The sequence below is a fragment of the Schistocerca americana genome, chromosome 4 (genome assembly GCF_021461395.2).
Source record: "Schistocerca americana isolate TAMUIC-IGC-003095 chromosome 4, iqSchAmer2.1, whole genome shotgun sequence".
In the NCBI taxonomy this organism is placed as follows: Eukaryota; Metazoa; Arthropoda; class Insecta; order Orthoptera; family Acrididae; genus Schistocerca; species Schistocerca americana.
The window spans coordinates 782,429,357-782,442,852 of record NC_060122.1 but is presented as its reverse complement, the minus strand read 5'-3'; the positions used below and the strand labels follow the sequence as shown (position 1 = coordinate 782,442,852).

At 42.8% G+C, this 13,496-nt stretch overlaps 1 protein-coding gene across 1 annotated transcript in view; it reads right to left on the bottom strand.

The window, feature by feature from the left end:
• Window positions 1-13,496, bottom strand: part of LOC124613799 (cilia- and flagella-associated protein 157) — a 114,620-nt gene that overhangs the window by 85,739 nt on the left and 15,385 nt on the right. Inside the window, exons 2-3 of the mRNA XM_047142522.1 lie at window positions 1,443-1,611; window positions 1,248-1,350 (exon numbers count right to left, since the gene is read on the bottom strand). Of these exons, the coding sequence (XP_046998478.1) occupies window positions 1,248-1,350; window positions 1,443-1,611 (272 nt within the window). The remainder of the gene's footprint in view (window positions 1-1,247; window positions 1,351-1,442; window positions 1,612-13,496) is intronic.

Here is a 13,496-nt window from a genome sequence, read left to right as displayed (position 1 = left end):
TCCGAATGGGGGACTATTTTACCTCTGGAATATTTTACCCAAGAGGACGCCATCATCATTTAATCATACAGTAAAGCTGCATGCCCTCGGGAAAAATTGCGGCTGTAGTTTCCCCTTGCTTTCAGCCGTTCGCAGTACCAGGCCATACTGGCCCAAACAAAACCTTGAATTTGGCACTTACTGGTCTGCATAGGATGTACCTGCCACTGAAGGTTCATAGTTCTGGCCGCTGTCCATCTTCATCTTCAGCAGTCATCCTGACATCAATTGTTACACTGGAGCAGTTGGAGATGGTCTCGAGGGTGGGAACAATTGCTTTTTACTGAGGCTTGTTTACAATCATTGGTTGACAGCGCAGAGAATACTACGAAATTTCCCCAGTACGATGCCCTCCAGCTGCTGAATGCTGTTTTCTGATGCTGATGCTGCATCACCCAACTCCTGTTTTTCCTGGCTGTAGTAAGTGAGGCTGATGGCAGCAGCTATGAGAACATCTGGCTGTGTCATGTTCCACTGCTTGGAGCATAGTGGTCTTCCGCTGTTATCCCGATGAGGGCAGAGATGGCTGGACCCTCACATCTTACTCTCAACATTACGGCAAAGTGTAGGGCTGCCTCTGGGGCCCAGATGCTTAGATGGCAGGCAATGGTTCATGTCCTTGCAGAAGCAGAGGCATCCACATTATTGGAGCAGAACAGAGCAGTGCTGGCTCGATGTCACCTAGCTGCCCAGTTGTTCAATGATGATGGGCTGCTGCCGCCCCCATTGATTTCGTGGTAATGGTAGTATGTCATGCCGAATAGTCTAGAACAGGACGATAACTCAGCTATCATAATTGGAGTGCAATAACCCCTGCAGGCTGGTGCAGTGTTGGTATATGCAGCCTGATGTTACAGAGGTGTTGCAAAGCTACTGGCCATGTTATCCACTGCCAATCATTGACTGACTTTGGAGGTGGCATGGTTTTCATCCTGGCACTGCACTGCTGATTCTAAGTCTCATTTATAATTGTACCCATTATACTTCATGTGACAGAGACTTTTTGGTACATTTGTTCATATGATGTTTGATTATAAATTACAGATTTTACAAATGGCAGCATACAAAGTAGGGACTACAAAATGTCCAAGCATGAAATTCATTTTTCATTCAGAGGTGATACTGTCCCATTCATTTATATAAAATTTAGTATGTTTTCCTATTGAACAATTATATAATTATGATTAATCACTTATCTTCATACTTACTTATTAACAGTATCTCAGATGTTAATTGCTCATGCATCATTTTGTAATCATGTTCCATTTGAGAGATTTTGTTCTTGTACACTTTTGTTTCAGCTTCCCGAGACTGACAAAAAATAAAAATTAATTTAAAAATGTTGATAGAAAAGCATCAATTTGAGCAGCCAAGATAAACATTTTTGCTTTAACAGATATTACCTTTTTCAATCCATCAATTCTCTCCTGCAGTTCTTGAATTTCACCTACTTTCTCCTGGAGAATTTTTTTCAAGTATGAAATTATATCTGCCCTGTCTTCATCAAGAACCTCATACAATTTTTGATATTCTTCATTACTGAGCTCTAGGTCCAAACACCTTGCTTTAAGCCTATGTACATAAAAAAGTTGCTAAGACTAAGATTCCAAGATTAAGGTTCTTATTATACTGAACTGAGCTCTAGGTCCAAACACCTTGCTTTAAGCCTATGTACGTAAAAAATAAAAAGTAGCTAAGACTAAGATTCCAAGATTAAGGTTCTTATCATACTGAACTGAAGTTCAAACTTTAAGACATGCCTAGCTCTAAAACAATAATATTTTTTAAAGAACCACAACTTCAGAATACAAACAAATAAATTATATCTACTTATCAGGTAGTAGTAGATGCAAATATGAGCAAATGAAGGCACATGTACTGGCTTTCAGAACCTTCTTTTTATCCAACAAAAGGAAATTCCTATTCAGGAATCCAATATGAAATTTTCTTTCATATCAAACAAGAGACAACAGAATAGGATAAAAGGTTAATTAGCAGTGGAGTGATACGCAGAAAATGGGAGGAAATCTTGAGAAAATTTAGCTGCTTTGAAGATCAAGTAAAAAGCTACCTGGGAGAGCCTCATCAAGGGCTGGAGAAGAAGGAAAATCAACAATTCATTGCTAATAATAGTCAAGAATAATGGTCAGAAGAGACAGGTAATGCATTCGAAAAATTTGAATAAAGGGAAGTTCACACTGAGAAAAGAATCAGAGGGGGAAAAAGAAGAAAATATCAGAAGAGATGGACTAACAAGGAAAGGAAAGACAACTAATGTTATAAAAAATGTATAAAAGAAATTAAATAGAAAATGGGGTCAAAACTAGGGAGAGAGGAGCAAAATAAACAACAGGTAGACAATATCAAAGAAAATACTTCATAATTCACCTCAAAAATTGAAACAGCAGCATTGCACTGTCACTTCTAACCCTCATTGTTTAATTTAATTGTTAACTAATTAGGGCTAAGATTTTTTAAAGCTCTGAATGTGGACAATTAGTAACTGCTGAAGCAATTACAGGGTAAATGAGTTCTAGATTTGTTGTTGTCACCTTTAATCTGTTGAACTGGTGGTTTAAATTGATGGTGTTTCAGCAGCATTGTTTGGTAATATGGTATTGTAACTTACAGACAGGTTCAACAAAAAGACTGCTAAACACGTAAGCTTTCAGCCAAAAGGCCTTATTCTGAATTAGGCAACATACACACATATATTTACATGAATGCAACTCCCACACACACATGACCGCAGTCTCCGACTGCTGAGACCAAGATTGAGCAACACCGTATGATGGGAGAAGCAATTTGGGTGGTGGGGTAAGGGGGAGGCTGGGCCAGGGAGTGGGAGGGACAGTGGGGTATGGGGGGGGGGGGGGGGGGAGGAAAAGTGCTCCGTGTGGGAGTACACAGGGACAAGGTGGGGAGAGGGTAGGGGAGCTAGGTGTAGTTGAGAGGTTAGGGCAGCTAGGTGCAGTTGAGAGGTTAGGTGGAGGGTGAGGAGGGGCAGAGAGCAAGGGGCAGAGGGTTGGTGGAGAGGAAGCAGAAATGGAGAAAAATAAAAAAACTGTGGGTGTGTTGGTGAAATAGAAGACTGTAGAGTGCTGCAGCAGGAACGGGGAAGGGGATGAATGGGTGAAGGACAGAGGCTAACGAAGGTTGAGGCCAGGAGGTTTAATGGAATGTAGGTTATACTGCAGCCAGAGTTCCCACCTGTGCAATTCAGAATAGATAGTGTTGGTAGGGAAGATCCAGATGTCACAGGCTGTGAAGTAGTGAAGTAGTCATTGAAACGAAGATTTTATGTTGGGCAGCGAGCTCAGCAACTGGGGGGGGGGGGGGGGGTCCAACTGTTTCTTGGCCACAGTTTGCTAGAGGCCATTCATGCGGACAGACAGTTTATTGGTTGTCATGCCCACCTAGAATGCAGAAAAGTGTTTGTATCTTAAATTGTAGATAACATGTGTGGTTTCATAGACAGTCCTGCCTTTGATGGGATAGGTGATGCTTGTGACTGGACTGGAGTAGGTGGTGGTGGGACGATGTATGGGACAGACCTTGCATCTAGGTCGATTGCATGGTTATGAGCCATGAGGCAAAAGTCAGGGAGTAGCGACTGAGTAGGGATGGAGAGGATTTTATGTATTTTTGGTGGGTGGCGGAACACCACTGTGGGAGTGGTGGGAAGGGCAGTGGACAGGGAATTCCTCGTTTGAGGATATGGTGAGAGGTAGTTGAAACCCTGACAGAGAATGTGACTGAGTTGCTCGAGTCCTGGGTGGTACTGAGTCAAAGGGGAATGCTCCTCTGTGGTTGCTCCTCTTGGGAGGTGGTGGCTGACTGGAGAGGTAAGGCATGGGATATCTGTTTCTGTACAAAGTTGGGAGGGTAATTAAGGTCTGTGAAGGCCTCAGTGAGACCCTTCGTATATCTCAAGAGGGAATATCCACATTACAGATACAGTGTGATGTGTGATGTAGTGAACAGCAGCAATTACAGTGCTGCATTGAGACAGTATCACTGACTGAGAGATCTGAGGAGAGGCCCAATATCATTATATGGTTTAAAGAAGATGATAATGAAATTCAAAAACACAAGTCAGCTTGGTGTGCCACCTGGAAGAGGAAGGCGTCCTGTCCCAGTGGAAGCTACTGACAAAGTTGCCATTGCTGTAATTGACCAATAAACATGTGCCCCGGCCAGTGCTACTGCTCATGCAGTATCATGACAGTTGTCCATCCCACGGCAAATATTACGGAAAGTTTTGTAGTGTCTTTGACACTGGTATCTGAACAAGATCCAGACAGTGCAGCAACTGAGACCTCATGATCCACAGCAATGTTCTGAAGTTGGTCTTCAGTTTCTGGCACAGATCAAAGTTAATGACGTGTGGCCAGGCAATATTCTATGCAGTGACAAGGCACATTTTATGCTACAGAGTGCAGCAAATACACAGAACTGCTGAGTTTGGGAAACTGTTAAACCACATGTTGCACATGAAAAGCCACTGAACTCACCATATGTGACTGTGTGGTGCGGACCACAAGCACCTTTATTCTTGGCTCATTCTCCTTTACACCCAGAGGGCCTGTCAGGTATATTGGGATATCTGTATGTTATCAAGACATCCTTGTTCAACATGTGATTCCTGATTTGGAAGAGCGCAACTGTATGGAAACCACTGTTTTCATGATAAATGGGGTGACACCTCATGTCGTTCACCCAGTGAAAGATCTGCTTAATGTAACCTTCCATGAATGTGTTATCTCCAGAGATTTTCCAGATGCATAGCCTGCAAGATCAACTGATCTGAATCCATGAGACTCTTGGATCTGGGGATAGCTGAAAGAATGCATTTACCAGGGACATGGTTGGTCTCCAGCATCTCACTGACATCTTTAGTGATCCTACCGAACAAATTATGTAAGCATCAGTTAATAATAAAATCGATATTATGCCCTTCTCATTTGTTTGACCTTTTGACCAGTCCTCATCCATTACAGATAGAAACATTTTTATATGTCTTTCTTGCATTCACAATGCCAGACTTGCACCTGGTGGCCAAAATTGGGAGCAGTTTTTTTTCCAGCATAAATTGATTCCACATTAAAGCATTATAATACCTACCACGTTTCACTGCCATGCGATAACTATAGACCTTAGTGGATCTCGCTGAGTAGCTGCACTTTGATTATAGCCACCTGGTACATTTAAAACCAAAGGCAAGGTGCCTGCCATTCCTGCACAAAAGTTTAAATAGCAAGTAGTGTACAATAGAAATTGAGAGACTTTGAATATATCTTTTCTTTTTCAGCGCATTCCACAGCTATTTGTTGTTGGACTATATTTTGTATAGCTATGCTTCCAGGTGTTCTGCTGCATTGTTGTTTCTGTTTCATCCACAACATTTCAATGACCAACTCCGTCATCTTCTTCAGGTGCTGTGAGTTTTGCTCCAACCAGGCAGTGTGTGCACATAGCAGCACAACTTGCACAGCAAAGAAGTCAACTGAGCCAGTCTTAAAAATATTGTGCATAAAATGGAAACAACTATACAGGGCACCCGGAAACACACAGTTAATCAATTTCACCGAGAAAACCTGAGATATATGTTGTAATTTGTGCAGTGTATTGTTCTAAAATATATAAAAATTATAAAAATGGAAAATTTGTTTCTGTTAAGTAGGGCTAATACATAGAGGAAAATGCTGATGCAACTGCCATTTTGTCAGAAAATCGGAGAATACCAAAAGAGATTATACAAATTACAGCTGTTGAGGATTCAGTGACAGAAGTTGATGTTAGAAGTCCAGCAGAGGATTTAGCCTATATTTATATATTTACTAATCCTTTTTTCCATTTACCCCTCTCTATGTCCACCTGTTCCTCCCTCTGTCTGTCCACCTCATCCTCCAACTTCTGTCTACCTATCTCCTCCTCAGCACTCTCTCCATCACTTCATTTCCTCCTCCTCCTCTCTTTGTTTGGTTCCTTCATTCCCTCTCTCTGGTCATATCTTCCTCCCCTTGCCTTTGACCATATGCTCCTCCTCCTCTCTCTTTCCACCTCTGGCTCACCCTCTTCCTTTTTCACCAGCCCACTGCCCCTCTACACCTTCCACCTACCTCATGCATCTCACTCTCTTCCCCTCTCTCTATCCATTTCCTCCTCCCCTCTCTCTGTCCGTCCCCTCCTCTATCCACGTCAACTTCTCCCCGACCATGCTCATTGGCATGTGTAGCACCTACAATACTGTTCAATAAAGCAGGCAGATACCACTTCCACAACACACTTGTCATGCAGGGCAGGCTATACATCAATAGCCTGAAAAATCATTTATTTCCCCTGATATACAGGCCACCTTGCAGAGCAGGTCGATAAAGCAGGCTGATACTACTCGAACACAACATGCCTGTCATGCAGGGCAGCATAAATGTCGGGGCTCAGAAAACTGTTTCTTGCCTCTGATATGTAGGTTGCCCTGCAAAGTAGTTTGATTTGGCAGGCCGATACTGTTTCCACACAACTTGCCTTTTGTCCAGTTCACCCTATATGCCAGGAGCTGGAAAACACATTTTTGTCTGTGTTTCTTCTCCTATTGGAGCTAGGAGTTTACAAACTCCACGACTCTGACTGTTGTGAACCCTGCTGTTTCTATACCAAATTTGGATGAAATTGATCCAGAGGTTTGGGAGGAAGCCCTAGACACCCAGACAGAAGATATGGTCATTACACCAAAATCAAGCAATAAAAGCATTTTTATTATAAACACATGTAGTGATCTGTGTGCATCTCTTATGATCTCTTACTACATACTTTCTCATACTTTAGGTGACAATCTATTACTCAGGATTTCCTGTGGAAAATGGGAACAGTGTTTTGTCATTGGGTGTGAGCTTCATCATCGGCTCATTGCAATGCAAGATGCCTGCCCAAGAGTGTCAGCTGTGAGAAGGTACAATCAGAACATTATAGAGCAGCTTGCTATGCTGTTTTTCTCACTCACCATGGATGAGCAGTTCCAGAAATATAAAAAACTTTTTGGGAGTGTTTAGAAAAAGAGCAGTGTTTAATTTTTCTCCAGACAGTAATCAGAAAGTGTTACAAAAACAGAAAGTAGTTCAATTACACCGAGAAGTAATTGAATTTCTTTTTTCCAACAGTAACAACATAATAAATGGAGGAGTTTTTATGAGAAATGAAAAAAATTATGTATGATATTAATTTCATGTGATTCAGTGAGCCGATACAAGTCCTTCAACTGGACGCCACTTCTACAACTTGCATGGCCTAACCCACCCGAGTTATCCAACATGGGAAAGGGGACCTACAGTCTCATGCAGAATCCAAACCATGTGTCATTTCTGGTGACTCCTCACACTGGTGTGGGGTGAAGGCTAGGTTACAACAAAGGGTAATAAATCTGTGGTCTGACCGATATTTGATCCCATCATCTCTAGGTTCCCAGGCACGTGCCTTACTGCTAGACCATCTGCCCCCCCCCCCCCCCCCCCCAAATCCAAAAAAAGGATGAAATGAAACAAATTAACAGTGAAAGGGGAAAAATAAATATTACATGTGATATAGATCAGCAAGTTAGAAATATCAAGGAACATATTATACAACTACACAAGAAAAAGACTTAATTGAGTCAATGATTAACTGAATTAAAGAGCCTTAAACCTAAAGGGCAAATTATATTCTGAAATCAGGAAGTAATAAGATTTAATTAGAGATTAAATAATGAACAATTCAAAGCACTGCCCACCAAATTGAAACAGTTCCACGAATCTACCCAGCAGGAATCTGCTGGCATTCAAAGGCAAATTTCAGATTCTAGCCTAAGATTAAATGAATTAGAACATTTCAGAGATTAGGGTGGGATAGTTGTCTCAGATTCTACTTCAATAATATTGGAGGAACAGGTGAATCTCAAAGTAGAACAAAATGTAAAAGAAAGAATTTCAGATATTAGGGTGGGATAGTTGTCTCAGATTCTACTCCAGTAATATTGGAGGAACTGGTGAATCTCAGAGTAGAACAAAATGTAAAAGAAAGAATAGTTATCCATGTGTTCACCTCATTCAACAGAAAACTCTGACAAAACAGAAGAGGAATTCAGTAAAATTTGGGAAGAGCTAGAAAATACTAAAGAGGTCATTAAAAAGACAAAGAATAATGAGATGTTAGTGTTTCCTGTAAAGTTACAAAAGGAATTACCTTTGGAACCAGGGACAAATTTAATAAAACAGTTTACAAACTTTAAAACTGGAGGACACACACACCATATTTATTTTCTGAAAATCATTACCACAGCAATTATAGATCGGCATGCTAAAAATCTCAAGGAACATATTATAGAATTGTGCTAGGAAGAGTCAATGATTCACTGGATTAATGCAACAATGTTGAATTTAAATTGTGTCCACTTCATTTGAAAGGAGATGCAGTAGAATGAGGAACTTGGGGAATTTGTCATAGGTGAACTCTAAGGAAATTACAAAAAGGAATGTTGATCACACAGTGCACAGGAAAAATTAGCCCAACAATTATCAGATCCTCACTATTATAACCAGAGTTGTAAAAGTTTTAAGCGATATAATGAGTGGCACTTGACATGATCAAAATATTTATATGAACTCAAACAATGGGAAGACCAGGTTGTAGCATCAACAATATTATGAAAAGGTCAGATCACTGCTCAACACAAAGAAGACGTGTTGAGTTGCAGACAAGCACAATGATAAGGCTGTTTCACACAGACTTTTGGCCAAAGCCTTCTTCAGAAAAGAAAAGAAAACACACACCACATTCACACAAGCTGGCACACTTCATGAACACATGGCCACAATCTCCGGCCACAGCAGCTGGAGATAGTAGCCATGTGTGTGTGAGGTGTGCCTGTTTGCGTGAATGTATGTGTGTTTTATTTTCTGAAGAATGCTTTGGGAGTAAGCTCAATATGTTGTCTTTATGGTGAGTAGCAATCTATCCTTTTCATAATATTAACAGATGTCACTGAAAACCACCTCATGACAGTGTTAGTTCATCATCTACCTTCCAGATCAGAAAATAAATTTGATATCATGATTGGTCAAATTTAAATGAACCATTAACATTCACAGGCAGTTGGATACTTAAATAAATAGTACAGGGATTTCCCAGAAATGGAGGATCCCAAGATGGGCAACATTAGGAAAATAGATACCCTCTCTGTTTCAGTAGCAGACTGAAAGGCGGAAGTTAGTAGAAACTCACATGTCTGTAAAAGATAAATGCGCAAAGCATACAACAACTACCACCATCATAGCTTAGCAAAAGATCTTGTCAAGAACCCAAGAAAATTCTGGTCCTAAGTAAAATCATTAAGCAGACTGAAGGCTTCTACCCAGTTACTCATTAACCACTCTGTTGTGGCCATAGAAGACAGCAAAAGGAAAGCTGAAGTTTTAAATTTCATGTATAGCAAATCATGCATGCACTGGCGCATGTTGCTAGCTCAGTACGTGTCATGCTTATGCTCAGTAGGATCTGATGCCATGTTTTATATTTAAACATATATATTGGATCCAATGTCAAATGTGTGGTATTTAAAAAAAATTAAGACAAAGTTCTACAGTAGAGAGCTACTTCTTTTATATTATGTATTTTAAATGGCGATTAAGTGGACGACCCACAAATGCATTAGACAGGTGAGAGCCCTCACATCACATATACATATGCGATTCGATGTGTAACACCTTCTGAAGAAGACAGTTTTAAAACTGTTGAAACCGTGACAAGGTTTAATAAACCTACATTTTGCAACTGGTTGGCTGTTATTTCCAATACACTGAAGCTCTTAATTTTATCCATTGCTGTCAGTGTTTCTTCTGAGACTATTATTTTTGTAAAATAAAGAACAACCTCTTCAGTCATAACAGTGATTTTATTTCAATACATGATATATTTGAGCCCTGGGGGCTCATCTTCAGGTGCGTTAACAGCCTACATCATTTTTTTCCAAATTTAGGTCAATTGTGGTCTGTTAACAGCAGTGGATACATGGTTTTAAAGCACAGTATGATTAGACACATTTACAAACATATATACACTTTCATTGTACAGCACACTTGTAAAACAAGACAAATGTTTACAAATGTGCTGTAAAATGGAAAGTGTATATATGTATGTAAACATGTCTCCTCATACTGCACTTCAAAAATCATGTACCTACTACTGGAAACAGACCATAGTTAACGTAAATTTGAAAAAAAAAAAATTGATGTACACTGTCAAATCATCTGATGACCCAACCACACACTACACAACAAAATCCTGCAGGTTGCCACCCTATCACTCGCTTGCAGAGAAAGCAGCTCCACTTCACTGCAACATTTGCTGCAGTAACAAGGACCCCTCTGTCACTGGGAACAGCTAGCAATGGCTTGAATTCATCAGCCATCTGACACTGGTCACCTTCCTGATAATGATACACCGGGCAGCCTTTATACGACTGCTGCCTGCAGCTCTTGATCAGTGAAAATCTGGCCTCCACTGCAAGCCTCCCAATAGAGCACGTCAGAACCCCGACAACCATTGATTGTGACCATGACCAATTCCGAACTTGCCTACTGCAGCAACAGCAGTTGTGACCAACTGAGTGCCCTCTCGTGCATCTGCAAGGACTGTAATGTATATACTGACATTTTTAACAGGTCAGGATGATGATTACTTTTCTTTCACTGAGAAACTGATTCTGTTGTTCATTTTCTTGTTTGCTTCTTCGTTGGAATAAAGTTATATCATTCATTGCTACCTGTACACCTTCTAGTTTTCTATGCGCACCATTCTGCAATGGGATACTTTAATTGGCAACAGGGATAACCTTATGATAACTCTTGTGTATACCTTCGGAACTTTGCTCCCAGTATCTGTGCTCCCCCAGGTAGCCACCTCTCTGAATGCTTGAGCCTCCAAATGTTTAACTGTTGTTCATCTGCTCTTTTTTCACTTGCCCATTTCCCATGGCTCAATCTGCGACAGAACTTTCACTTCTGCAGCTTTTCCAGTTGCAGGATCAGCAATTGCTTCGTTAAAACTGAGCACTTGCTTCAGCGCTTCTCTGGGGTGACACTTCCCACCTGCTACAGCCGGTATGATACAGCTTCTGCTTCACGCTCACCTCTTCCTGTGCACCTCAGAGGTCCACTGACGGCACCTCACCTGTCCTGATGGCCCCCCCCCCCTTACGTTGCAGATTGCCACACCATTATCACATTGCATAATTCAGACTTCGCTGCAGCAATGACTCTTGGCCTGTCATCCTTGCTGCACTGGACCACACACTGTACAGAATTCCACTCTTCTTGATGCTTCTATCCTAAATGACTCTGGCCCATTGGCCACTGGCCCCAGTCCCCCAGGACCTCTTGCATACTTGTTTCTCATGCTGTGGATGCTTGGCATCCACAGATACAGCATACTCAGCTTCAACACCTCCTAACACAGTGCCTCCGTTTGCTCCAGTGCTTCCTTTCAGTCTGGCACCTCCCGATGTGGCACTTCTGTCCATTCCAGCACCTCCTGACATGGTGACATGGCGCCTCTGTCTGCCCTGGCACCTCCTGACATGGCACTTCCATCCACGATGGCGCCTCACGATACCACTCCTCTGTCCACCCTGGTGCTTCCTGATGCAGACCCTCCGTCCACTCCAGAGCCTCCTGACATGGCACCTCTGTCTGCCCCCGCACCTCCTGACATGGCACATCTGTCTACTCCAGCACCTCCCGACATGGTGCTTCTGTCCACTCCAGCATCTCCCAATGCAGTGCTTTGCTCCACTCCAGCGCTTTCTAAAATGACACTTATGACCCCACCAGTGTCTCCTGACATGGCAACTCTGCTTCATCACCTCCACACGTGGCACTTCCACCCAGCGTAGCACCTCTGCCAAAAGCAGCATATCCATCCAATGTGCTGCAGTCCAATGCAGTGCCATTGGTTCTCACACTTGCAGTGCCCTGGATTCCTCCTGGCTGCCACTGATGCCTGCAGTACCACCAGCTCCACCAGTGTGGCTGACCCAATTGGTCTACTACGCCATCTGACCTTCTCCTGCACTTCTGGTGCCCTTGACACCCATCCATTTCCTGGTCTTTCCTGTTCCTTCAGTTGGTGATGTATCTCCTCTTTTTTCAGTTTCCACTGTTCTGGGTCTGTCATCTCCTGATGCACATTCCAGCCAGCTCCCATCCTTGTTGCTGTCTGTCGTCCTGCTTCTGGTGGGGCACTGCCCCCGCCTGGTCATCAACCTTGGCTGCCCTTCTTTGTGGCCCTCGCTGTCTGTCTTGTGGCCTTGCCCACATCTTCTGTGCATCGCTCGTGGAAGTTTTACCAAAAGATCAGCCTTCCCACTTTTGGCAGCATGGGTGCATTTCTTGGTGATGACTCTGCAAGTCTTTTGTTTTTCCAGGCCTCCTCCGAACAACTTTCATCTGCCCTGTGCCATACATCTAATGGCTCTGCACCAAGCACCTGTTACAGCCTGCTCCAGCAACTTCACTGCTGGCTCTGGCACCACCCTCTGTAGCACTACCAACCCACCTGGCTCTCTGCTAATGCTGCCAGTCCACTTGCATCATCCATGCTTGCTGCTGGCCCGCTCGCACCCTCCACATACACTGATGGCCCTGCCTGTTACCACTGTCCCAACCACATCCTTGGCACCTTGCTTCATCCCTCAGATGTCTTGTTTGTTTCATCCACCAAGTTTCTTCCCAACAAGCACCCTGATGGCACACTATGCACCATTCAACACTGGCCCTCCAGTGTCTTCTCTTCTCAGCAGAGCACAGCCTCTTCTCTTCAGGGCAGCCTTTGGTTCAACTTCGCCAGTGACATTGTTCTCCAGTCCACTTCTCTTGGTCAACTTCACTGTCTCCTCTGTGGGTAAGAGGAGCACCATGCTCTGAGCTGTCACCTCAGCCACAGCTGTCCTGTATGCATCAAGAAGGCTTCACCATCTCCATCCAAAGGTAAAATGAGTGCAGCAAAAGGTTGAACCTGACAGTTCAGCACGTAGCCACTCTGTCAGATGCCTGCAGCCAATGCACCTCTACTTCACTGTGGCTGCCACTGCAATAACGAGGGTGCCACAATCACTGGACAAGGCAGTAGCAGTAGCTTGCATATGTAAGCCACGTGCCACCGGCCAATTCCCCAGGAAACCTTTACAGGACTGCTGCCTGCAATTCTTGACCGGTGTTAATCTGGCCTCTCTAAGACAAGTCTCCAAATACAGCACATCGGAACCACAATGACAGTAGTGCAACCACTGATTGTGACTGCAACCAATTCTGACCTTGCCTACTGCAGTGATGCCAATTGTGACAAATAACTAAGTACTCTCTCTGGTACCTTTATGAAACTTGACCTCATAAGTGACAATCTTTATGTTCTTTTCAGTGAGAAACTTT